At 49.6% G+C, this 23721-nt stretch overlaps 8 protein-coding genes across 8 annotated transcripts; 4 read left to right on the forward strand and 4 right to left on the reverse strand.

Annotated features, from left to right (window-relative positions):
• Window positions 1-486: 486 nt before the first annotated feature.
• J7337_006979 (uncharacterized protein) lies at window positions 487-2700 on the reverse strand (the record flags this gene model as incomplete). Its single annotated transcript, XM_044824638.1, has 6 exons — window positions 487-1598; window positions 1658-1789; window positions 1841-1914; window positions 1974-2121; window positions 2178-2399; window positions 2457-2700. The coding sequence occupies 6 exons, from the start codon at window positions 2698-2700 to the stop codon at window positions 487-489; spliced, it is 1932 nt and encodes a 643-aa protein (XP_044680295.1).
• Window positions 2701-4638: 1938 nt separating this feature from the next.
• J7337_006980 (uncharacterized protein) lies at window positions 4639-6630 on the forward strand (the record flags this gene model as incomplete). Its single annotated transcript, XM_044824639.1, has 2 exons — window positions 4639-5452; window positions 5513-6630. 2 exons carry the CDS (start codon window positions 4639-4641, stop codon window positions 6628-6630), a joined length of 1932 nt encoding a protein of 643 aa, XP_044680296.1.
• Window positions 6631-7691: 1061 nt separating this feature from the next.
• J7337_006981 (uncharacterized protein) lies at window positions 7692-9592 on the reverse strand (the record flags this gene model as incomplete). The annotated part of the gene is made up of 2 exons (XM_044824640.1): window positions 7692-8521; window positions 8647-9592. The coding sequence occupies 2 exons, from the start codon at window positions 9590-9592 to the stop codon at window positions 7692-7694; spliced, it is 1776 nt and encodes a 591-aa protein (XP_044680297.1).
• A 66-nt stretch (window positions 9593-9658) lies between these two features.
• Window positions 9659-10489, reverse strand: J7337_006982 (uncharacterized protein; the record flags this gene model as incomplete). Its single annotated transcript, XM_044824641.1, has 1 exon — window positions 9659-10489. The coding sequence occupies one exon, from the start codon at window positions 10487-10489 to the stop codon at window positions 9659-9661; it is 831 nt and encodes a 276-aa protein (XP_044680298.1).
• Window positions 10490-12064: 1575 nt separating this feature from the next.
• Window positions 12065-13220, forward strand: J7337_006983 (uncharacterized protein; the record flags this gene model as incomplete). Its single annotated transcript, XM_044824642.1, has 3 exons — window positions 12065-12394; window positions 12443-13130; window positions 13180-13220. 3 exons carry the CDS (start codon window positions 12065-12067, stop codon window positions 13218-13220), a joined length of 1059 nt encoding a protein of 352 aa, XP_044680299.1.
• Window positions 13221-13400: 180 nt separating this feature from the next.
• Window positions 13401-14403, reverse strand: ILV6 (acetolactate synthase, regulatory subunit; the record flags this gene model as incomplete). The annotated part of the gene is made up of 2 exons (XM_044824643.1): window positions 13401-13581; window positions 13646-14403. 2 exons carry the CDS (start codon window positions 14401-14403, stop codon window positions 13401-13403), a joined length of 939 nt encoding a protein of 312 aa, XP_044680300.1.
• A 1033-nt stretch (window positions 14404-15436) lies between these two features.
• Window positions 15437-17907, forward strand: J7337_006985 (uncharacterized protein; the record flags this gene model as incomplete). Its single annotated transcript, XM_044824644.1, has 7 exons — window positions 15437-15638; window positions 15724-16148; window positions 16301-16465; window positions 16520-16728; window positions 16781-17158; window positions 17216-17423; window positions 17875-17907. The coding sequence occupies 7 exons, from the start codon at window positions 15437-15439 to the stop codon at window positions 17905-17907; spliced, it is 1620 nt and encodes a 539-aa protein (XP_044680301.1).
• A 307-nt stretch (window positions 17908-18214) lies between these two features.
• On the forward strand, window positions 18215-19251 carry J7337_006986 (uncharacterized protein; the record flags this gene model as incomplete). Its single annotated transcript, XM_044824645.1, has 2 exons — window positions 18215-18285; window positions 18366-19251. 2 exons carry the CDS (start codon window positions 18215-18217, stop codon window positions 19249-19251), a joined length of 957 nt encoding a protein of 318 aa, XP_044680302.1.
• Between the last annotated feature and the right edge of the window lie 4470 nt (window positions 19252-23721).

The raw sequence follows: 23721 nt of genomic DNA on the forward strand, positions 1-23721 counted from the left end.
TGGGGATAGTGACTTGAGATGCACTCGTGTCTCCTCATGAAAGGGGTTTACAGTTGCTAATGTTAGGCTTAGAGTTAACATGACTGTTGTGAATATCAAAGAAAGCTCGTAATAGACTGAGCTGGTATCTCAGTGAATCGTTAACGAAATTAACATTCACAGCATGACATCCACGGTCGTCTACACAAAGTCATGCGCCAATCTGCTTCAGCCAGATATTCGAGGAATCTTGGCTTGAGATCACATGTTGAAGTCAATGATCGATACTCAGTACAAGAGAAACAAGTTAAAACAAACCACGGGACTCAATAAACAGATATGTTATTATCAGACTTGCTATCTCCAAACACGTATCCTTCATTTTCGTCATCAAACTCATTGGGTTTTACTCCCAGCCCAGTCAAAGTAACAATCTGAGTCATAATTCAACTCTGCCTACCAACCTATCGAAATAGCCCTCAAGGCATAGAGAATAAAAGTATCATCTCAAGACTGCCACTTGTCAGACTTGGTAGCCGTTGTGGCACATGTCTTAGGAACAGCGTAGGTGCGGTTGGGGTCCTTCTCCCAGGTAAGAGAGCCGTCCTTCTTAACGTTGATGTACTTATACTGGATGGACTGTCCTGCAGTTAGGGAAATGGTGGCCTTCCACACAGGGTTCGAGGCGGTATAGTCGGAGGCGCTCAGGGCAACAGCCTTTGATGTGTCCCAGTTACCGAGAGCAGCGATGTTGCCAACGATCTTGATGGTATCACCAAAGTTGGTGGTGACAACTTCTTGGAAAGTGACAGCCACAGAGGTTGCAGTAGGGCAACTGGTACCAGTGGACGAGCTGGAAGTGGAAGTGGAAGTGGAAGTCTGGGTGCCAGTTGGAGTGGGCACACCACCCTTGGGTGTTTGCGATGCTGGGAACGAAGTTGCAGTAGCCGATGAGTAGGATCCAGCAACAGTATTGGTACCGCATTGGTTGGGGACAGCAGCCACGCTTCCAGCCCAAGAGGGAGGAATAACACCAGCTCGACGATCAGCAGCTGAGAGGAATGCGGCATATGACCAAGTCAAGTCTGTGGCAGAAAGAGGATGGCCGTCGTTCTTGTCAAACTGCTCTGCGAGGTGGCCATCTGTGCCGACATACTTTGCAACGATGGCAACATACCCATCAGCATACTTGGAGACGGCGTCAGTGATGCTCTTGAAGGTGGCAGAGTCACTGGCGTATGTTCCGGTAGAGACCGAAGAGACGAGGTCCTTGAAGAACGAAAGAGAGACGTCCGACACAGTGATGGATCCCTGCTGCTTCCAGACATAAATGGCATCGTAGAGCTGCTCTGCCGCGGCAAGCGTAGCGAGGTACCAGGGGTTGCCATTGTAGTAGACATCTTCGACGTATCGTCCAACGGCGACAGCTGAGCCTTGAGAGATACCCTTGTTGATGTTCCATGAGCGGAAAGAGTCAGTAACCGCCTTGTGGTTGGCGAGGGCCTTGTCACTGCATGGCTGGAAGGTGGCGGGATCACAGTTCAGAGCAGGGTCGAAATTGTGGATGGACGACAGGATACTGTTGGCGTCCTTGCCAGTGCGGCCGTCATTGACATTGACTACGTGGACGTGGATCAGTGATTATTCTCATTGAGGGTCGAGCCAGAGTAATACTTACTGTTAGAGTCGACGTATTTGCCAGAAGAGATCCAGTAAGTCTGCAAGAAGCAGAGAGCCTGAGGAGCGATGTTGGAGTAGTTTTCTCCCGACTTGCCAAGCTTCTTGGCCAGAGCGGCACCTTCAATGAGAGCTTGGAAATGTAAGTACATCATCTTACTGGTGAATCATCCAGCAAACTAACCTCGATACTGGGAACCAGTTGTGAAGAACGAACTACCCTTGACCTCCTCCCACAAGTCAAATCCGGTTTGATTCCTGTAACGGTCAGAGCTAACTCCAGTCAAGGCTGCTGCCGCTGCTGCTGTATCACTTACCAATACTGAGCCACATAGTTAAGGTCGTTGCGAACAACAGGCCACACAATGTCATTGGCTGTGGAGGTGTAGCCGTTGGCAATCAGCCAGTTGGCATAGGTGATCATAGCAGTCGCACGCAGAGCTGGACCATCTCGCTGAGGTCGACCTTGACAACCTTTAGTCAACTGTTCTCATTCAGGGGCGCCAAACACGAATACTCACCCCAACCACCAGTGAAGGCACTCATGTCGACGTTGAACTTGGCCTCTCCTAGACCTGAGCCATCCGAAAGCGACCCAGAAGGGTTGGAAACACCCTGGAGCTTGGCTTGGGAGGCGATGTACTCCTGGATCTTCCTCTGCAAGCCAGCATCATACTGGTTGATGAACCTATCAACGACGTACTTGAAGACTAGAGCAGCATCTCGAGTCCAGGTGTAAAAGTCTAGTGTGTGTTAGGAAATGTCTTTAGTTCAGGTTGTCCATGTCATCATCAACTTACAGTCAGGATCCTGTGTGTCTGGAGAAGCAATGACAATACCAGTGGCTACGTTCTTGGAGTTGCAGCCATCGGAGCCGATATTGCAGAGGAGTTGCTCAATAGCAATTGAGCTCTCAGACTTGATAAAGGAGTCGACCGAAGACTGTCTCTCTTGTAAGAGACTCCTCTCATCGAAGGTTGGTCGGCCCAAGACGCTCTGAAGAACGAATGAGCCGAGAAGAAAGGCAGAAGACACAAAGTACATGATGAGCTGTATCAGAGAGGCTGTAGAGTTGATCGAGACTGATGAGACTGAATCACCAACATCTACCGGGTCCATCGTCAAGGTTTTATAGAGAGCCGGCATTCCGACTATTAGAGAAATTTCGTAATAGAAGAATTATGCCAGTCAAGGGTCTAGTGGTTAGATGCCGAATATGGAAGTGCGGAAGCAAGCTCCAGAGTTCGTGAACATCGGACGCAGGCCTTTGGGGGAATAGTGCGGTGTGGTTTAAAGGCCCGAATGATTATAATGAGGCCGAGTTGATTACAATTAGTCTGCTGCAGTTTCCAGAAGGTGGTGTTGTTTTGCAGTTGATATCACCTCGGCTTGTTACACTTTGCTGAGGTTATACTCGTTTGAATATGCTCGCCCGGTTCGCGATGACTTCAGATGCCTCTTGAGAACAATAACAACTTGGAGTTTCATTGTCAACTTGACCTCTGATAGTTGTATGTAACCGTTCACATGCTCCGGCTGACTTGAGCTCCTGTGACTTTTCCCCAAATTAATAATGTATGATTTCACTGACATGCAAGTCTCCAACTCATAGTGTGGGGTAGCTTGGACAACCTCCACGGCATGACTTACTACCTCCCAATAGGTAGGAGGACAATCATGCCCCTGTAAATAACATAACATCCATGACCACTCATAGACAGGGCAGTCTTCACATGCGAGCCGAGCTATGGACTATGGGCTCTCGCTTCGTTCCGCCCTCTTCCCCAGGCTCTCTCGTGATGCTCAAATTCTCAAACCCCAGACTAGACAAGTTTCCCCCGGATCGAGGCGTCGGTAGTGGACGGATGATTATTAGTGAGTACCGAGTAGCTTGGAATAAAGCGCCGAGTGTAACACAACCTTGATGTCTATGTATGTATGCATACCAGTATATGCATGCTGTACATATACCATTACCCTCGGTTATCGACTGTTGTGATACGATATCTCACTTGGATTCAACTTCACTGACGGAATCATGCCTACCCTGCGGCAGCGTTATTGGTCCATAATCGTCGTGACAGACCCGACAACAGGACACTCCGCCGTCATCATGCGATCTAGTCGAATCTTGGTACCATGCTCCGAAGACGGGCCGTAGATCGTGAAATGATGTTTGGTCCTTTGTCGTCATGAGGTGGACTTGATCCCCAGATTCAGGATCAAAGCCGAAGCCATCAGGAGGAGGCTCTAGCTGTCAACGGCAAGATACTTGGGGGATCAGCAACGACCAAAGCCAAGCGTTGGATCGCTATTGTTGCTCGGCCAACCTAACGTTAGTCCAGGGTCCGCTAAAAAAGTTCGACGGCCTGTCTCGGGTGCATCGCGACATTATACATATGGAATTATACGGAAATCACGCGTTGCAAAAAGATTCTCTAGTCAAAAGATATGTAGGTAGGCCATGGTTTTCCCCAACCTCACCGACCGACGGTCTCGGAAAAGGGGGGTGGAATATAGCGTCTCGTTATGCAACAGCCTCGACACTCAAGCCGTCTTTCGACAGCGAATGAAGCGGCTGAAGCAACAGTTACTCTTGGACCTGTCGATAGGATGATTGACACCATAACAAGTTGATGGCTCCTTATAAGTTATCGAGCTGCAAAGCAATCTACCCTGACTCCGAAGAGCAGGGGATCGCTAGGCACAGATCCGTGTTTGCTTGAAGAGAAGAGAAAAGAAAATTTTGGTTGCGCCTCGGAGACTTAAATACATAAAATTGTGACCGTCTGCTTACATAATCCGGCCCAACTGCGGAATTACCTTACACCTACGAACCGCGTTTCAATGGAAGTGATCCGTGCTCACCTCATCAACCTCAGGCCTATCTTTCTGCCTACCTACCTAGAAATAGTCGTTTTCATCATCTAACATAGTCGCATCGCATACATCGACGTTGCCATCGCGACACGACCCGCCAAGATGGACGCCGCAACGATCGAAGAGACCAACAGAATTCGTGTGTCCCTGGGAATGAAGCCTCTGCCTGTCCCAGGAACAGATGACACCAGCCAAACTCAGTCAAGGTACGCGGATGGTGATGCACCCAGCACACTAGAGAGCCGCCAAGCTCAGGCCTACGAAAACTACAACAAAGTTATCGAAGCGGAAAAGGCAAAGAAGAGGCGCGAAGAGAAAGCTGCAGCTGTCCGAAAAGCCCGGGAGCAGGCGCAACGAAATGCAGTTCTAGAGGGCAAAGGCTTTGGAGAAGCCGAAGAGGGTGGCGATCTTAGCGCCAAAGACTGGCTCATAGGCCAAAAGAAGCGACAGAAGAAGATTGCCAAAGTCAGGAAGTTGGAAGAGGAGCTGGCCGCAGCCGAGGCTGAAGCTGCTGCTGCAGTTCAGTATACTTCCAAGGATCTTGCTGGTATCAAAGTTGGACATGACACAGCGGCTTTCCTCGATGGCGACGACCAAATTCTCACCCTCAAGGATACAACCATTGATGAGAACGAGGAAGAAGGCGACGAGCTGGAGAATCTAAACATGCGCGAGGCCGAAAAGCTTGCTGAGAGACTTGACAACAAGAAGAAGAAACCGGGTTATAACCCTCTAGATGACGACGAGGAGGGTGAGCGTGGTATTCTGTCACACTACGATGAGGAGATCGAGGGCAAGAAATCCAAGAAGTTCACACTCGACACAAGTGGCGTCATTGCAGAGCTCTCAGATATTCTTGAGACGCCGGTTGACAAGACAAAGAATGGCCAGAACGTGAGCTTGGACGACGTTATTGGTAAGTCCAGCTTGCGTGCCCAAAGAAAAGAATATCATACTAACGAACCGACCTTGATAGGCGATGCTCCTATCTCTTCAGACTATGTAGATCCCTCACAGATCAAAGTCAAGAAGCCTAAAAAGAAGAAGGGCAAGAAGGGAACCAGACAAAAGCCTACAGACGATGATGATCTCTTTCCTGCTGGAACAACTCCCATAGATGACGCGATGGACGTCGACTCAAAAGACACGACGACAAAGAAGAGAAAGGCAGTCGATGATACTTTTGTGGATGATGACGACCTTCAAGCAACACTCGCGATCCAAAGAAAGAATGCCTTGAAGAAGCGAAAGAAGGCCCGACCCGAAGACATCGCCCGATTGCTTAAGGAGGATGACGAGCTAGAACCAGTAGAGCAACAAGAGGGTGGCCTTGTTCTCGATGAAGTCTCAGAGTTTGTTGCAGGTCTAAGTAAACCCGGCGAAAGCGAAGAGCGCAAGCCCAGAAGACCAAAGACTGTGTCAAAATCCCCAGAACCCGATGACGATCACCCCATGGGTGACGATGCAGAAGTGGTTGAAGAGAAGCCCCAATCATCAGCTGTCGAGGATTTGGATGAGGCGGGCGTCGAAGAAGAGAAGGCCGTTGGTGCAGGCATGGGCGCGGCGCTCGCGCTATTAAGAGAGCGTGGTCTCGTGGAAGATACACGTGGAGATGCGGAATATACCAGCTTGCGAAACCGAGAAGACTTCCTCGCCAAGAAACGTCTTTTGGAAGAAGAGCTGGACGAGCAGGCACGCGCCCAGCGAGAGCGTGACCGTACAAGTGGCAAGCTGGATAGAATGTCGGTTCGTGAGCGTGAGGAGTGGGCACGTCAACAAAACACCTGGCGAGATCAGCAGCAGTCTCGACGCATGGCCGAGCTGTTCTCAGCAGGATACAAACCCAACGTCGACATCAAGTACACCGATGACCACGGCCGTTCTCTTGACCACAAGGAGGCGTTCAAGTACATGAGCCACAAATTCCATGGCAAGGGAAGCGGTAAGGGCAAGACAGAGAAGCGGCTCAAGAAGATCGAGGACGAGAAGCGACGCGAAGCACAGAGCATGTTTGACGCAAGTTCTGCCGGTATGAGCCTGGCAGCTCAACAGCAGCTCAAGAAGCGACGGGAAGCTGGCGTACGACTTGCATAATTCACTTGACTTTTTATCAACAGAATGGAGTTGGGGGCTACGAATAGTAATACCGGCAATGGACAATTCAGATCAACGAAAAGGTGCTTTTACCCTTTGCTCATGTGCTTATTTGAGATTTCATTTCTGGCTGACACCAAGTGAAGATTTAGATCCAAGGTATGTTTTGTGTGTTCAACTAACTCTAGCCTAGGCTCCTGTCCCCCTTTGTTCGGTTCCCACGGCAGCCTCTTTTTTGACAGCCCCTCGATTCTTGCAGTCCCCAGGAAAATGCAAGCTCAGGGCATCAGCTTCAAGTGAAACATTGCCCCTGTCATCATTTCTCTACCATAGACTGTCCTTTGTTCTCAGCCGCCATCTCGTTCCAGGTCCTCTTCATGTCTCTCATTGCCTCATCCACCTCCCCTTCCATAGCCTGCGCCATCTTCAAAGCCAGGGTCGACTCCTGACCTGACTTACCAGCTGATGATGAGAACAATGGTAGGGGGATCGCACTGTTGTGGTGGCTGGAGTTCTTCACCTTGGTAAGGGTGAGTCCAGAAGGGTATTGGGAAGCCATGATAGTTCGTAAAATTGAGAACCTAGAATGATTAGCTGGGTGAACTGTTGGTGACTTACCTGCAACAACCTGCCAGCTGGAGATGATGGTTAGTTGAGTGGTTCTTGGTGTCTGGGCTGGCACAAACGAGCTTCTTATACCCCAGATACTAATTGTCAGTGATCTGCGAATATGCAAAGGTTCAACGAATATGACCTTTGTAAAAAAAAAATGGCGTTGGTGATTGTCTTGTGTGCTCTGCGCATATACGTGGTTGTTCAGAGAATCAGTAAAGTTGAACTGCTGGAAAAAGTTGCTGTTCACTTCAACTCTTTCAAACAACGCACTAGAAACAGAACATCAGTATATATCATAATGTAAAAAAATCAATTTCGTGTATCCTAGGTGTCTAAGGGGAAAAAAATAATACGCGCCAGTATCCCAAGCGATTCCCCTTCCCCCGAAAATCAGAACCACCAACTCCAAACAATTCTGTGCCAACAACCCTCAGGATCGATCAGACCTATAGGCTGACCTTTGCCCCGATGCCCTTGCCTGTATAATGGATTTTCTCAGTCCAGCTGCCCAATCTCACAGTGACATTGGCTACGGCATCAAGCTTGAGCGACCCGCCCAGTGCTTCTTTCAGCTTGCCATAGCCCACGCTGCTGGCAGACCATATGACTGGCAAGCGTGGGGTCTGGGATCGCCCAGGTGTTGCTGGGAAAGGTTCATCGTGGATAATCTGGCCGACTGGCTCAGTGTGGTTGTAAAGAGCAGTTGCGTTTATGTGTTCTATGTATAGAGTGTTGTATAGCAACGGAGAAAGAAGTGTAAAAGTAGCTGTCGAGGAAAAGAGATGAAAGGTAGCATCTGCGATAAAGTGTGGCTTCTCGCCTTCGTGCTCGTCTTCGCCGGGGACAGTTATTCGCGGCGTAGGCAGAGTGATGTTGATCTTGGACAAAGCCTCGCCGATTATAGGGACATTGGGGACACTCCGTTTGTGGGTACGTGCCGTCAGTGTCGTATTCTTGCCCGACACATAGTCTGACAGTAGCTTGCGGCCAATTGCTTGTGCCTTTTCGCCGCCAAATCGTAAAGGGTCCCAAGTCGCAAGAACAGGAAGGTTGGTGTTCTTGCCGAGGTCAAATGTGACATTTCTTGATATGGCTTCACCGAGAAGTTCCCCATCATGAAGAATATGTACGCTGAGGTAAGGTACAACAGCTGCGTACGGTGTAGGGTTTGTGAGGTTGACGAGAGCTCTCATTTGGATTCCCGTCTCCGTAGTTTCCATAACTTCGATCTCGCCGACTTGAGGTTTGAGTTTACCAAGTGCGTTTCCCGGGAATCCTAATTATAGGTCAGCATTGGCCCTTGCCATGATCGTGAGGCGTGTCAAGAAAATACTTCAGCGTGTAGATAAGGATTATTCATCCTCATGGGGGATGCAAGAGATTACCACAGCGATGACGGACCGTTTACTGGAATCTTGCCCTCTGCGGGAACCTTTTTCACCGTCAGAATACCGAGGACGGTTTTCAGCTTTACGTCGACTTCGGCCTTGATGTCGAGTGTGATATCGCCGCCTCCGAACAGCAGCTTCTGCATGACCTCGCTGAACACGTCACCATCGGTGATTGTCAAGGGCACGTCGACTAGTCGTGATGTGATGTTGAGAAGAGTTTCGCCGTTTTCTTTATCATGGACCTTTGTTGAGTTGGCACTCTGCCAGTGGCGCAGGTTCAACTCGCCCATTTTACGCTTCTTGTAAAACAGATCAGCGTTGGAGCGGAGCTTGTCCACCCCCAATTCCACATTCAGCTCAGGGGGAACAGCTGCGAGTACTTGTGCGGTGCCAGATACTCGGGGCTCACCCTCGGGATCATTGACATCGGCGAATGGGTCGGGTAGTTTAAAGTCGACATCCGTCAGGGAAAAGTTGCGGATTAAACTATCGAATGATCGTCCTGGAAAATCGACCAGCACTGTAATACTCTCCAGGATATCCGAGATCCATTCGGGGGTATCGGTGTTGTTTGTCTTCTTCCCTCTCACAAACACCTTGGCATCCTCGCCATGCAGGTAACGATCCATGAAATGATCGAGAGGGGATGATTCAGAGTGAGGGCACGCTTTCGTCAAAGATTCTGGAATGTCGCGAATGATGCCTTTGGCGTCGGCCTGAATATCTGCCTTAGCTTTCACATCAATTGGCTCCATGATAGCATCTGCAACACTGATGGAGGGCAGTGATGAGTCGCAGTTGGGCACCAAAACTTCAAACCCAAGAGTCGGGACTCGGAAGGACACTGGGTAGTCATTGTGGACTTTCAAGGATACGTCGGCCTCGATTACTTTTCGTCCGTGGCCATCTACCGGGCGATCGTGAAGATCCATGTGCTCTATGTTGTAGTTGGGCATTGAAGGGATCTCATTAGCTGCAAGGTTGTCAGTCCGGCACTACAGATATAAATTCGCCTTTTCTCATTAAAAGAGTGTCTTCTTTCCTAAGAATAGAGCAGTATAGGAGCGGTAGAGAGCTTCACCTTCAAAGACCATGGATTCCGCCACATCGTGAGCACCAAGAGGGATGATGCCCGACTTTAGGTGAACCTTGGTTTTGCCCACTACTTTCAATTGTTTTAGGTTCCCCTCTAACCAATCGTTCGCAAGCTTGCGGATGTGCTCAGCATCGCCAGGGTTGACATCTGCCACGAAGTCCAGCTCATTGGTGTGTCCGTTAACTACATCGACAACTAGGGGAGGAATAACCGCAGTGCCGGCAAGCGCATCGGCATAGTCGGGTAGATAGACGTTGACAGTGGTTTCCTTGGTCTCAAGTTTTCGCATTATTCCAGTAACTGCTTTTCCAATACGACGGGAGTTTTTGTTGTCGACCCGCGATCCATCGAGATAGACGTTTGCACGAATACGCGCCCGGATGCCATCGCTTGTGATGTTCTCAATGGATAGATTGGTAGGTTCGAGAACAGCAGCTTTTTCAGCGTACTCCTTGACGGCAGGAGGGACGAGGAAACCCAGAACTATGATGAGTATTACAATGATACCAAGGAGCGCCATGGCGATGATGGAAGGCCACCGCCAAGGTGCCTTGGTACTGGTCTTCTTGTTGCAAATTGACCAGAGACTCCACGCTGCACGCGACTGAGGCTCATTCGAGAGTCGACCATTTTGTTCGCGCTCGCTTTCGTCACTGTGATGCTCGTCATCGCCTCTGTTGAGAAGCGGCGATGTCTCGGTAGGCTCCTCTTCCTCGCGCGTAGGCGAGGCAAGAGGCTCGCTCTCTTCGGCCGGCATTGTAGTCGTATCGGATGAAGTGGAAGTCCGTCTAACAGAGATTCTGGGCGCTCATGCGGCGCAAGTGACTTGGGTCAGTCTGCAGTAGTGTGCTGTCAGAGTATGGACGGAGGTTGATGATCTGTTGTTTGCTGGAGATGATGTTGATGTCAGAAGCATCAAGTAATCATCAGGTTGAGGTTAGGGATTCGTCATCGAGGTGAAGTCACTTTGGCAGGGATTATGAGTGATAAGGTTGTAGCGGGCGGTGCTGTGATTGGCTTGGCTTGGCTAAGGTACCTACCTATATCTGATCCAGGAACGGAACCTCAAGGCACCTCAGGCTCAGGCCCCAGCTTTTTGACCCTGAAACTTGGGGGATTCGGAATTTGGGGCCATGGTCTCGCACGCGACGTCATTTTTTAATTGAACTGATCTTATTAATAGATCAAATTTGAGGATCTATCCTTTCCATTCCCAAGCTATCTTTGACGAGATGTAGTGATCCCAATATCGAGATATCTTAATATCCAGACCATAAATACCTGAATAATGATGCCAAAATGCGACGTCACGGCAGAATCTTACCAAGATAGCAAAAGAGCAGGCATATCAACAGAATACACCAATAAAACCAACACACATGTACTATTCACATAAATACCTTCACGAATACTATGTATTTACACCCCAGACCTTTCAACGCCGCATAGGAATACGTGAGTGAGACTTGGAGAGGAGGACGCCTACCTCATGGCATCATAATATCTCCAGTTCCTTAGCTCACTTACAAGACTGGGGATCTGGGCACCTATACCATGCGGCTGAGAGCTCCCATCATCTCTGCTCAGGGCAAAACAGAGAGTAGCTTAAATTTGAAACTGAACAAAGAAGCAAAATAGTCGCTCATGCTTATCACAGCTTCAATAAAGTGTAGTACCAGTTAACTCGATCCGAAGGTTCACAAAGGGAGAAGCTGATGAGTCGCAACCAGTGATGCAATTAAAGCACTCCAATTGAGATTCTCTACACTCTTATTACCTACTTATTTCCATCTTGATTTCTTGGCCTAAATTGACAAGCTCAGTTAGCCAACAAGATCATGGCTATTGAAAATTCAACTGCCGGTAACGGCATTTGACCTGAGAGACCTGGCTCCAGTAAAGGTCAGTAAGTGGAGTTCGAAAACAGTAACGATACAATTTACCTTACCCGATGCGTTTCTATAGACGATTAATATAAATTGCAATTTTCCAATCATGTTTAACGTCGTACAAGCTATAGGTATCTAGGAATAGGTATCTTGTTAATTACGTAGAGTCAGCGTCCCGAGACCGGCTTCATATCACATTAAAGTGGAGCATATGGTGTTTGGGCTGGACGGGAGGAAGAAACAAGCGGGACATGGCCCTCCAATGGTGACTCTTCCTACCACAGACTCATCATATCTCGACCTCCACTACTTAAGCCATTGGCTTAAAGAAAAGCTCACTTTCTTCCTTCGATCTGACGTTCAACTCAATTGTTGGCTTCAAAACTCATTTTCTCAATTATACAACCACTCATTGACTTACCCACCTCAACACACAGCTCAGAATGAAGACTTCAGCTTTCCGAATCGCTCGAGGCGCCGCTACAGGCCTCCAGAAACGAGCATACTCACAGGCTGCGACCCCTAGGCATCTCATGACAATTGCTGATCTTACTCCCAATGAGTTTGCCAACCTTGTTCGTGATGCCAATACTCGAAAAATAGCTGTCAAGGGTGGAGCTCCGGCCAGCTATCTCAATGCCGGTCTTGCTGGTAAGGCCGTTGCTATGATGTTCAGCAAGCGCAGCACCCGTACTCGAGTTTCCACTGAAGCTGCTGTGACGATGCTTGGTGGCCATCCCATGTTTCTCGGGAAGGATGATATCCAGCTTGGTGTAAGTATTGCACCTACGTGATGAAGACCTCTGCTAATGCCTGGTAAGGTTAATGAGTCGCTGTACGACACTTCGGTTGTCATCTCTTCTATGACCTCCTGTATGGTCGCTCGAGTTGGACCTCACTCTGATGTCGCTAATCTTGCAAAGCACTCAAGTGTCCCTGTCATCAACGCTCTGTCCGATGACTTCCATCCTCTGCAGACGATTGCTGACTTCCTCACCCTCTATGAAACTTTCCCATCATCAAGCGCCAAGGGAGCTACACTGGGACTCAATGGCCTCAAGGTTGCCTGGGTCGGCGATGCCAACAATGTTCTGTTCGATCTCGCCATCGGTTGTGTCAAGATGGGTGTTGACATATCAGTTGCCGCCCCCAAGGGATATGAGATTCCCGATAACATGAGGCAACTCATCACTTCCGCTGCTGACGGCGTGTCCTCACCCGGCAAGCTTTTCGAGACTAACGTCCCCGAAGAGGCTGTTAAGGATGCCAATGTCCTAGTGACTGATACATGGGTTTCCATGGGCCAGGAAGCTGACACCCAGAAGCGACTCAAGGACTTTGCTGGTTTCCAGATCACGAGCGACCTTGCAAAGCGAGGAGGCGCAAAGTCGGACTGGAAATTCATGCACTGTCTCCCTCGACATCCTGAGGAGGTCGCCGATGAGGTCTTCTACAGCCCCCGCTCTCTAGTATTTCCCGAGGCCGAGAACCGTCTCTGGGCCGCTGTTTGTAAGTCTTTACGTTGTTTCATTTCGAAGCATGATACTAACATCGACAGCTGCATTGGAAGGCTTTGTCGTCAACAACGGCAAGTTCTAAAGCATGGTGAGAAGATGGAATACGAATGGATACGATATCATTTACTAGCCACACTTGACAGCAGGTGGCGCATTGGCGCACGAACAATAAAAATAGTCTTAGGAATTAAATCAACTAAACCAGATCCTTTCCTTGAAAACGCCATTCGGTCGGGTCACTAATTGAGGTGTCTATTTAATTTTAACCGGGAGGGAGCTGACTGGCATCGACAACCTCGTCTGCCTCCATGACAAGGGAATCCTGGTTACCTTCAGACAGAGGAGATCGGGGTAGAGCCATCAGACCTGTACGGGCAGACTCAAGAATGCCAAAGGGAGCGACAAGCTTGAGGAACGAGTCGATGCGCGACTGCTTAGCAGAACTGGAACCACATGTCAGTATTGTGCATGATTGAGTAGATAAGAGGGAGAGGGTGGGCAACATACACTTCAACAATGCAGCTGTTGGTACTGATATCTAGGACCTTGCCGCCAAATTGATGGGCAAAGTAAGTGATCGACTTAAGATGCTCGTGCTTGTGTCGCAGTGCCTGGCTGACGGCCAACTTGCTAGGGTGGAAGTCCTTGGCGGTATCGGAGAGGCTACGTTCAATGGCCTCATGCGCGTAGTCGACATCAGTCTCGCCAGCAGCAATCTCGCGGTGGTGGTGGAGTAGCTCCTCGAAGTACTCGGGACCAAGGATGTTGATCTTGGCAAGGAGAAGCTCGCGCTGGACAAGAGCTGCGTTGGTATAGTCAAGGACGGCCCAGACGGGAACCAGATCCTCAAGCTGTCGGCGAGCCTGCTCAACAACGCCGTCTTGACCAGTGAGGACGATGGTCATGCGGGAAAGGTCGTCAACCTCAGTGTTACACACGACCAGAGAGTCAATGTTGAACCCGCGAGCTGCCAAAATTCCGGAAACGCGGGACAGAACACCAGGTTCGTTCTGGACCAGACAGTTAAGGATATGGCGCTTGGGGGGAGCGGTTGAAGGGACTGGGGTCTCGTAAAGAATGTTGGAGACGGCGGCCTGGGCGGACCACGCAGGAGGATTGTCGCTCACGGGGAGAGGAGCAGAGCGACGGCGGAGGGCCTTGTAGGCAATGGCGGAGGTCGAGGAGGAGCTATATCGCACAGCGGCGACGCCTCTCGCGGAGGCGACCCAGCGGAGGGACGAAGTCAAGGGCCGTAGAGAAGCCATCTTGCGGAGACAGGAGAACAGGAACAGTTCTCTGGTCAGAACAAGAAGGGTTTCAGCACGGTAGAAATACCAATTGGTCCGGGCGGAGGATGGGATGAAGGTGACTCAAAGTCAGGAAGAGATAGGTCGAGGGAAATGCCGAAAAAATCAATGGGCCGTTGATAGGCCGGTGACCGGAGGCTACAGAGATACGGGGTGTAGGTGTTTGCGCGGGGGCACGGATCAGCTCGGCAAGGGTCCGCTGTAAGCTCCAAGTCTACTGTAGGTTATCAGGAGCTAGGTACCTACCTATGGAAACAGGGTTGTTTTCGAGCTTGCATATCACTGGCAATACTTTATACTATATGGATGAACCATTGAGTCCAGAGCGACTACAGAGGTTAAGTTGTTTTATAGGCAGTCGTATAAATTGACGCAAGACAGCAATTGACCCCAGTTCATGCCCATGACATCCCCCAGGTTTATTGCAAGCCATGCAGGGCTCAGACGAGCCACACTACCAAGCTGACCATCCAAAACCGTCCAATGGAGAAGCACTTGATAATCACTTGGAAGGAAATCTACCACGGGAATCGAAATGCCAGAGATTTACAAAATAAGTTAATATGGGCAATTGAACCCAGTGCTAATGATAGAACCAAACATTTATACAACTTTGCCTTCTGCACTCGCCTACACTTTCACCCCATGCTGCTCGTTGATATATCTGTTGCCCCAAGCTCTCCCCCACATTTGCAACCGCCGGTGTCGGGTAGCTCACCAGCCACATGTGGCGGAAGGCTGAGCGACGGGAGGTACGTGCATTCAATCAGCCTTTTCAGGTTCCTGCTGCTGCTCCGTAGACCATCAAACATCAACTCCACTTCAACACAGTCGCATTTCCGTTGCTATTTTTCACACCGGATTTGCATTGATACATGGGCACATTTAGACCGTCCTCGACAACTCGTTATCTTTCTGTACTTCAGCGTGGGGTAGCTCCGACCTACATCCTCTAATTTTTATTTCAATATTCGCAACTCCTCGAACGAGTATGGACGAAACAGAACGACGAACGGTGAAGCGTTCGCGCTTCGACCAGACAGAGCCGGAACCCAAGAGGACATCGCGATTTGACCGTCGCTCTCGGTCACCCCCGTCGCGTCGCTCTGAGCCTGGAAGAGACCGCAGCCCTATTGCAAAAGATGCAACTCCGGAGGCAAGAAAATCTCCAACTGATGCTGCCGCTGCCGCTGGTTTGTGCCCCGTCCCATGCTTTTTCTTTATTTCAAAGCCATCACGACAATGTTTGTCTGCACACGTCTCTAACATAATATATAGCTGCCGCTGCGGCTCGCATCAACGCGCAGCTCCAAGCTCGTAAAGGAATCCAGCACGTCGATGTACCTCCCATCAGGTCTGCTGATACCGAGTCACCACCGCCACGACCAACCTCTACACCGCAAAGCGCAAACAAAACAGCTCCGGCACTCGATGGCGAGATGTATGTTGCAGATGGCGACTACATCCAGGATATCGAAGTCAACGACCTCAGGAATCGCTACCTCCTCACCAAGGGGTCCACGCAGAAAATGGTAAATGCTCCTGATTTCAAGCCCACTGATCTTCCCAGAGCCGCTACTTTGGACTTATCTCTGCAATTGGATCGAGAATATCATGCTTACAGCTTGATAGCTCGCCTCATTACCCCCTTCGTTTCTCCTGCTGACTCCCACTTGATTAGATCAAAGACGAAACCGGCGCTGGTACGCAATTCCTTCATGTTTTTCGTAAGACATCATATTGACTTAGCAAGACATCACCACACGGGGCAGCTACTATCCTAACAAGAGTATGGCAACCGCTGCAGTAAGGATATCTTTCAGTCTTGGTTGTGCCTCATTCTGATCCCTTGTAGAATCCTCCTTTGTATCTTCACATCACGAGCACGAGCAAGTCTGGCTTGGAGTCCGCTGTCGCCAAGATCAACGAACTTATCCAACAGGAACTCCCTCAACTTGTCGACGAGAGGCGTTTCCGTCGTCGAGACCAGGAGCAGGTCGAACGTGACGAGTTTGGTCGAGTGAGGTCCTCGCGATTTATGTATGGAACAATGATGCTGACAATCTTTGTGTAGCGTAAATGGCCCGAAGAGAAGATCCCTATCAGCCTAGAGCCCGTACATGGGTTCAATTTGCGTGCGCAGGTCGTTGGCCACGGAGGTGCATACGTCAAGCACATCCAGCAAGAGACAACTTGTCGTGTGCAGATTAAGGGACGAGGTTCTGGATATCTCGAGGCAGCCACTAACCAGGAGAGCGATGAAGACATGTTCCTCCATGTGACGTGAGTTGACGTGTTTGTTGCTCTGGAACATCTACAACTGACATAAACGCAGCGGCCCTGACCCCAACATGGTTGCGAAAGCCAAGGAGCTTTGCGAGGACCTGATTGCCAATGTCAAGGAACAGTACGAAGAGTTCAAGAGTCGTCCACCGCGCTACGGCGGCGACCGATATGGAGGAGATCGCTATGGCGGTGATCGCTACAATGGTGGTGGTGACCGTAACCATTCCCATGGTGGCTCACATGGAGCTTCTCATGGCTCATATGGCGGCTCTGGTTATGGTGGATACGGGTCTAACCAGGGTGGCGCTTCAAACAGTCCAGCCGCTGCTGGCGTAAACAGTCCGACCAATGCTGCAGACTATGCCGCCCAGTACGCCCAGTACTACGGTGGCGCAGACCCTTACGCAGCCTATGGTGGTTATGCTAAGTAAGTAAAACTGACTTCTTAAGATGCCTACTGCGTGACGCTGACCATCTACTACAGCTATGTTGCTATGTACCAGCAATACTATGGAGCTCAGGCTCAAGCACAGGCTCCCGGCGCTCCTGGTGCCACCCCTGGACAGTCAGCTTCACCACCTCCTCCGCCCCCAAGTGAAGCCGCTCCTCCTCCTCCGCCACCGCCTAGCTCGGCACCTCCCCCTCCTCCCCCTTCTGGGTCCCCTCCTGGAACAGGTGGGAGCTACGGTTCGGTATGTGGCATAGATGCCGAGATATTCAGCTCGCATTGTACAAGATATCTTCCCCTTGGGTATATGCTGACATTTGCAGGTTCCCCCTCCACCAGGCCTCTGATTCTTGATCGGGTCACCCATCACCAAAAGGGAGCCACAGAATTACAGATCTTGACAGAAAAGCATGCCGCTGGATATGGAATTTCATGGCTATGTACGTGAACGCTCCAGTTTACATTGCAGAAAGAAAGAGTGTTGATTTAGGTCTCGTATGCGATTACGAGCTATTTGAGTAGGAATTCACATCGAACCATCTTTGTATGGATGCGATTAAGAAATAGCAGCATTGCTTTCCAGTAGGTCGCAAAGTTGGTTTTTAGGAATGACATGTTGCAGGTCGAAGTACATTACACTCGCAGTGAAGAAGGTGACGTTTCTTATAAAGTATATTTACTATCTGACAGACTAGGGACATAGCGTTTCTAATGGCTCTAGCTTGTAGAAGTTGTAGATACTAATATGCAGTGTAAGAATTAGTCATTAGTTCTTATATTAGCAAGTTTCCACTCTGAAGCTGTTGAATTTGAGAACTCGCAATGGATGTGGTTCGGCATTATGCAAGGCACTGAGAGACTGTGCGCGATGAGGGGCGCCTCCTTATCGATAAGAGAACCAACATCCATCCTCATCGCATCGCATGAAACCTCAACATCTACGTTAGACATGCCACCTACGTACGACTACTAAATACACTTGATTATCACGATTGCATTACACTGTAACAATTGCCCCGAGAATAAAATGGCAAGATGAGCCATCAGCGATATCCATCCCACGACCCAGTCAAGGAGCCCCATTCTATCTCGCTCAAAGTGCTTCGGTGAGCTACCTAGCCATATGAGTCCAGGTCCAGTTGGCTCCGAGCTTTACCTAGGTAGCTAACGTACAATCAACTTCAAGACTGTCGCGTCCGTCGCTCGTTACTCAATACCCGATCGATCCACCCTCCTCAGTAGGCGCATCTATCAAGTCATCCCCGATCCCCGCTTCGCTCGCGTATCATTCCGAAGCTGCCTCGAACCCATCGCCTTTCCTCCTCAGTCCGGCTGTCAACCTTCCAGTATCGTTTGGCTCAGCTTATGTTGGCGAGACTTTTAGCTGCACTCTTTGCGCTAACAATGAACTACCACTAGATGCTGCCAAAAAAATTCGCGATGTGCGCATCGAAGCAGAAATGAAGACACCTGGTATGGGTGCTGTTCAGCGCCTTGAGCTTGGTCCCTCATATGGCCAACTTGAAGTTGATCTTGAGTCTGGAGGTACCTTGCAGAAAGTGGTCTCGTTCGATCTTAAGGAGGAGGGTAACCACGTGCTTGCGGTAACAGTGAGCTACTACGAGGCGACAGAGACAAGTGGACGAACAAGAACTTTCCGAAAGCTTTACCAGTTTATCTGCAAAGCTTCACTCATCGTGCGGACCAAGGTGGGTCCCCTGAACTCCAACAACACTCAACAACACGGGCGATGGGTGCTCGAGGCACAGCTAGAGAACTGTAGCGAAGACGTGGTGCAGCTGGAGAAGGTGGTACTAGATACGGAACCTGGATTGCGGTATCGAGACTGCAATTGGGAGGCGAGCGGGAGTGAGAAGCCGGTACTGCATCCAGGTGAAGTGGAGCAGGTTTGCTTCGTGGTTGCGGAGGACGGCACCGAGTCGGATGTGGAGGTGACACCGGACGGGAGGATCATCTTTGGATCATTGGGAATCGGATGGAGAGGTGAGATGGGAAACAGAGGATATCTGGCTACTGGGAAATTGGGCACAAGACGAGCCGCAGCACGCTGAAGAGAACCCCTCAAAACGACGAATGAATGATACCCGCAGCTTTCAGTTGCTAATGGCGAGGACGCTATGACTCCTCCACACGACATTTTGTGACGATCTTCCTGTCTATCCCCCAGTCCGCAAAGTTCGATAGTCTATGGATGTCCAGGGCCCAGGGCTGAACAAAGTGTTCTCAAGCCGATCTCGCTTGTGAGCCGTGTCTTAAACCTCATCTAAAGGCTTTGACACACCAGGTGCCATATAAGCATTTGTCTAAGACCTGGGAGCTAATGGTAAAGACCATTGCTCATCACCAAGACACTCTGCTTCTTGTTCTTACTAGTGTTTCTGATTTGAGTGATTGACGGCACGGGGCTTCATCACATCCAATTGCCGATTACGTTTTGCTATTACAAGAGCACGAAAAGCAGTCGCTGAGTGGCCATAACGTCGACAGTATATGACTATTTCATGCTTGAACCGTCATTGACTTCACAGCAAGATCCATCCTTGTCCGGCAACTCAATATGAGCTGCATAATTCCATGAGACAAAGCTGTGACAGTCTTTGTATCCGCAAGACTTTGCGTATTGTAACTCAGTACAGGGGTTGAAAAGTATGTCACCCCAGAAATGATTGTTAGTGATAGTAATGGCACTGACTACTTGTTGGAAGAGTCACTCAGTTCTCGAAATAATATAAGGTAAGTATTCCATGGAGTTGACGAATGGTGGTTTGTATGCAGGATCGAGCAACAGAGCTGATATCATATTACATCGTTGTAATGTGGAAAATCGAACTGAAGAAACTAAATCGAATTTCCGAAGGCGATGGCTGTATTCTAAGTGATACCTGAATTGTTCGGTTTGTTTCAGGCATTGGATGTGTACAGGAATCTAGAGTAGTTGACTCATAAGTATAGTCTGCCGGCTCAGACTATATTTCAAATCAGATTTTCAGAGACGTACCCGGTTCATCCTCGAGCCACTTTGTTTCAAGCTCGAAAGATTTCCCTCTGAAGCAAAGAACTCCCCCCGGAGACTAGGATAAGGAGGCCATGTCGATCGACCGGGATGAGCGAATATCAATCGAAACAACGCATCACACTAAGATCGATGATAGCCGCGTTGTAGCACTTGCTATCGTAGATGGGGGACCAATGGCCAGGTACGTAACACACGGTCCAACGTGGATAGCGACCTGAAACAGACGACGCCGTCGAGGTGTAAGTGTTGCGGGCGGATGGGATGGCGGCATTAGTATGATTGTGACGGCCATTGCGCTCAGGCCTAGCTTGGTTGTTCGGCACTTTACCTGACACTCATCATGCAGACCGATGAAGGACGGGTGCTCCGAGAGATGAACAAGGACGAAGCAACGCCTTTCTGCGAGCTTGAAAATTCCAAGCCTAATTGGAGCCCCCTAGTGTCAGGTCGCGGTCCAAAGGAGAGCTGAATCCCTGCGAGCAGTCAAAGGGAGCGCAAGTCGTTCTGTATCCGCGACCCAGTGAATACTAATCAAGAAAATATAGCTCGGTTTGTGTGGAAACATGACGATATGCTTGAAGGGGTCGTCAGATATGGCTGGCTAAATCATTTGACAAGGTGAGTTGTCATGTGTCAGAAGATCGAGTTTGTATTAGATTCGGCTCATGGCTTGCTAAAGATAGCAGTGGGCTAGGCCATCATAATATGATCAACTTGAGCTGGCCCGATGACTGTCAGATTTATATGAGTCCTCTGTACGGATAGTAGCAAATAATCCGTTATCCAAGTTTAGATTTGAGTGAGGGTGTGGCTACTTAATCAGACAGTGTGTGAACGTTAATTCAAGGACTTGCCGACTCGGGAGAGATGTGCCAGGGCTGAGTAGGCCCCATGTCTAAGTTTCTTCACATTGATCCTGATTCTTTCTTGACTTCCTGTCTTGTCGATGGTGACTTGAATAAGGCTCTTGGATTGGCCAACGCAGGGCCCATGTACACATACATACTGTACTGTACATACAAACAAAGATGGGGTGGAGGGTGGATGCAGAATGGATGTTTAAAGCGTGTCTGCTTCGCGTATTAGTGTATTAGTGTGTTTACTACGGAGGCGTCCCTCGCGTGTCGAGTGTCGTCTATCACCGTCAATGCTCCGTACCTGCATCACAACGTGGCTCGTGCTTTCGTATTCCATGAGATGCGTCAGGGGCATTGTCGTTGGCCCTGACTTTGGCCTATGTTAGGAGGATTTTCTTGGCCACTTCCCCTAGACTATTGACGCTGGTGCCAAATTTGGCGCCTCAAAAGTCAATTAATAGGCCCAGGATCGAATATTCATTGGGAGGTATCACTGAGCTTGAGCCTCTCAATGAGCCTGTAAAAGGAAGAAGAAAAGGGGGTTGAAAGAAAGATTCGTCCTTAATTGAACAGGAGTTGGAAATATTAATAAGGAAGCACGTCGTCCAATCACGACCTCGCCTCAAGGACGGCATCAAATTCTGTAAATGGCAAGAGTCATCCATTTCCATCAACAAGATCTACAGGGTGTTGTCAATTTTGGGCTTCGAGACGGGCAACCACCAGCGTCTGACCTGCCTCCCTTGTACAACTCGACCGTCGATCGGAAGGAACGATGTCAGGGCAAGCCTTCCTTGGATTCTAAGGTAGGTACGCACGCACGCACGCACGCACGCTGGGTTGTACCAACAAAAAGCAAGAGCAACGAGCAGATTGAAAAGTGTCCGTTTAACTTCGTTCTCGCATTGTTTTCAGCTCCCATTGAAGCAAAGAATGTGGAGAGAAGCTAACTACTACCACAACGGCGTCTGGAGTCTCTGGACTACAGAGTATCCGTACACCCACACATCCATAATAGCGTCAAGGTCCAATTAAACAAGTCGGATGGAGACACAACTGACGTAGGCGGCCAAACAACGCCTGCCCTGCTTTCATGAAAGAATCCACGAAAAAAGCAATGCCCCTCATGACATCCAATCTCAAAGAGGCAATCAAGTCAAGGGTCATATATTGAATGATAAGTATGAATCACAAATACCAACAGACAAGGCAAAGTAATGAAAGATCAAAGTCGTCTTGAGTCCCCGCCAACAAACATCGATCTTGATATGTGTAGTGTTTCCGACACACCCTCCACACATTGTCCCCACGAAAAGTCGGTAATAAACGAGGACAGGACACTGAGACTCCTCCAATCGGGGCTTTATTCTTTTCACGTATTTGGGCTTCATGGTTTCACATCCTTCTCTCTTCAATTGCTCATTAATTTATCACGGTGTGCTCCAGAGAATAGGCACAACGCACTTTATCCAACACCCGTACAGCCGTTACGCAACCCGTGGCTGACTTCGGCCGGGGCGATACAAATGGGGGATCTCGCACTTTAATGGGGACTGGACAGGCAGACAGACTCGCACTCAAACCAAGACCATCCCTGACCGTGTCCCGGTTCTGGAGGACACAGTATTTTGTCTCATGCTCTTCGCCGGGATGCTCGTGCCTCTCAGGAACATGCTGTTCTGTACCTAGGTAGGTAGTGAAGTGTATGTAGGTATCTGTACGGCAGGTACCCTTGAGAGGCCATCCATCATTTCAAAACGACAGCACATCAGGCTGTTGCTGCACTGACAGTTCGGTTTGGCTGATATCAGGCACAAAGGGGGAGATCACATAATAGGACAACTCATCAGACGCCATCGGTGATGAGTGCCGTTTTTCACCTGTCCACTGCATCAAGCATGCAGCTGGGTGAAGCCTGTTGATACAGACGGATACAGTATCCCGCATACATACGCAGGCACGCCCAACTATACATACATATTGTTGACGCCTCATATCGTATGTATGCAGTGTTGCACCCGCAGCATGGCCGCCCCGTCGGGACCGTGACATTTGCGATAGAAGTATTTTTAAGCTGAGGACTGTTGTTTCCTTTATATGTCCAGAAGGCAGACCTGAACCCATGGTCGATAATAAGCACTCCAACCAACATCCATCACCACCATCACTTGGGATGTTGGCTCGCTCAGCTACGGATAATGTGGCACCCCATTCCTTAGCTGATGGAGCAAAGACGGCGACTAAGTGGGCATTGTTATGGGGACGGGAGGGACACCCATGAAGCCTGCCTTGGGGGTGAGGAAATACAGCGGACGGGCTTTGGTGGGAGATCAGCGATTTTTGGTGTAAGTCATTCCGCTGTTTTTCCTCACCCCGAGGCCTGCGTCCTGGAGGTCAGGGGATAAGACCTGACACTAACTAGCGATTCCTGGTCTGCAGCATGATCGTGGAGCATACCACACGCGCGACTTTACATGTACACTGTACCGACAAGAGTTGAACGAGCGGTGGGGGTGAAGAGCGCATATCCATATCCGAAGCAGACTCGACGAATGCTGGTGTGGGCTTCGAACATAAGCACAATGGATGGGAGAAGGCATCAATCAACAAAACTATTATGGCCCGTGGATTCGCTGGCGCTCGCCTGA

This window comes from Fusarium musae, chromosome 5 (assembly GCF_019915245.1).
Source record: "Fusarium musae strain F31 chromosome 5, whole genome shotgun sequence".
NCBI lineage: Eukaryota > Fungi > Ascomycota > Sordariomycetes > Hypocreales > Nectriaceae > Fusarium > Fusarium musae.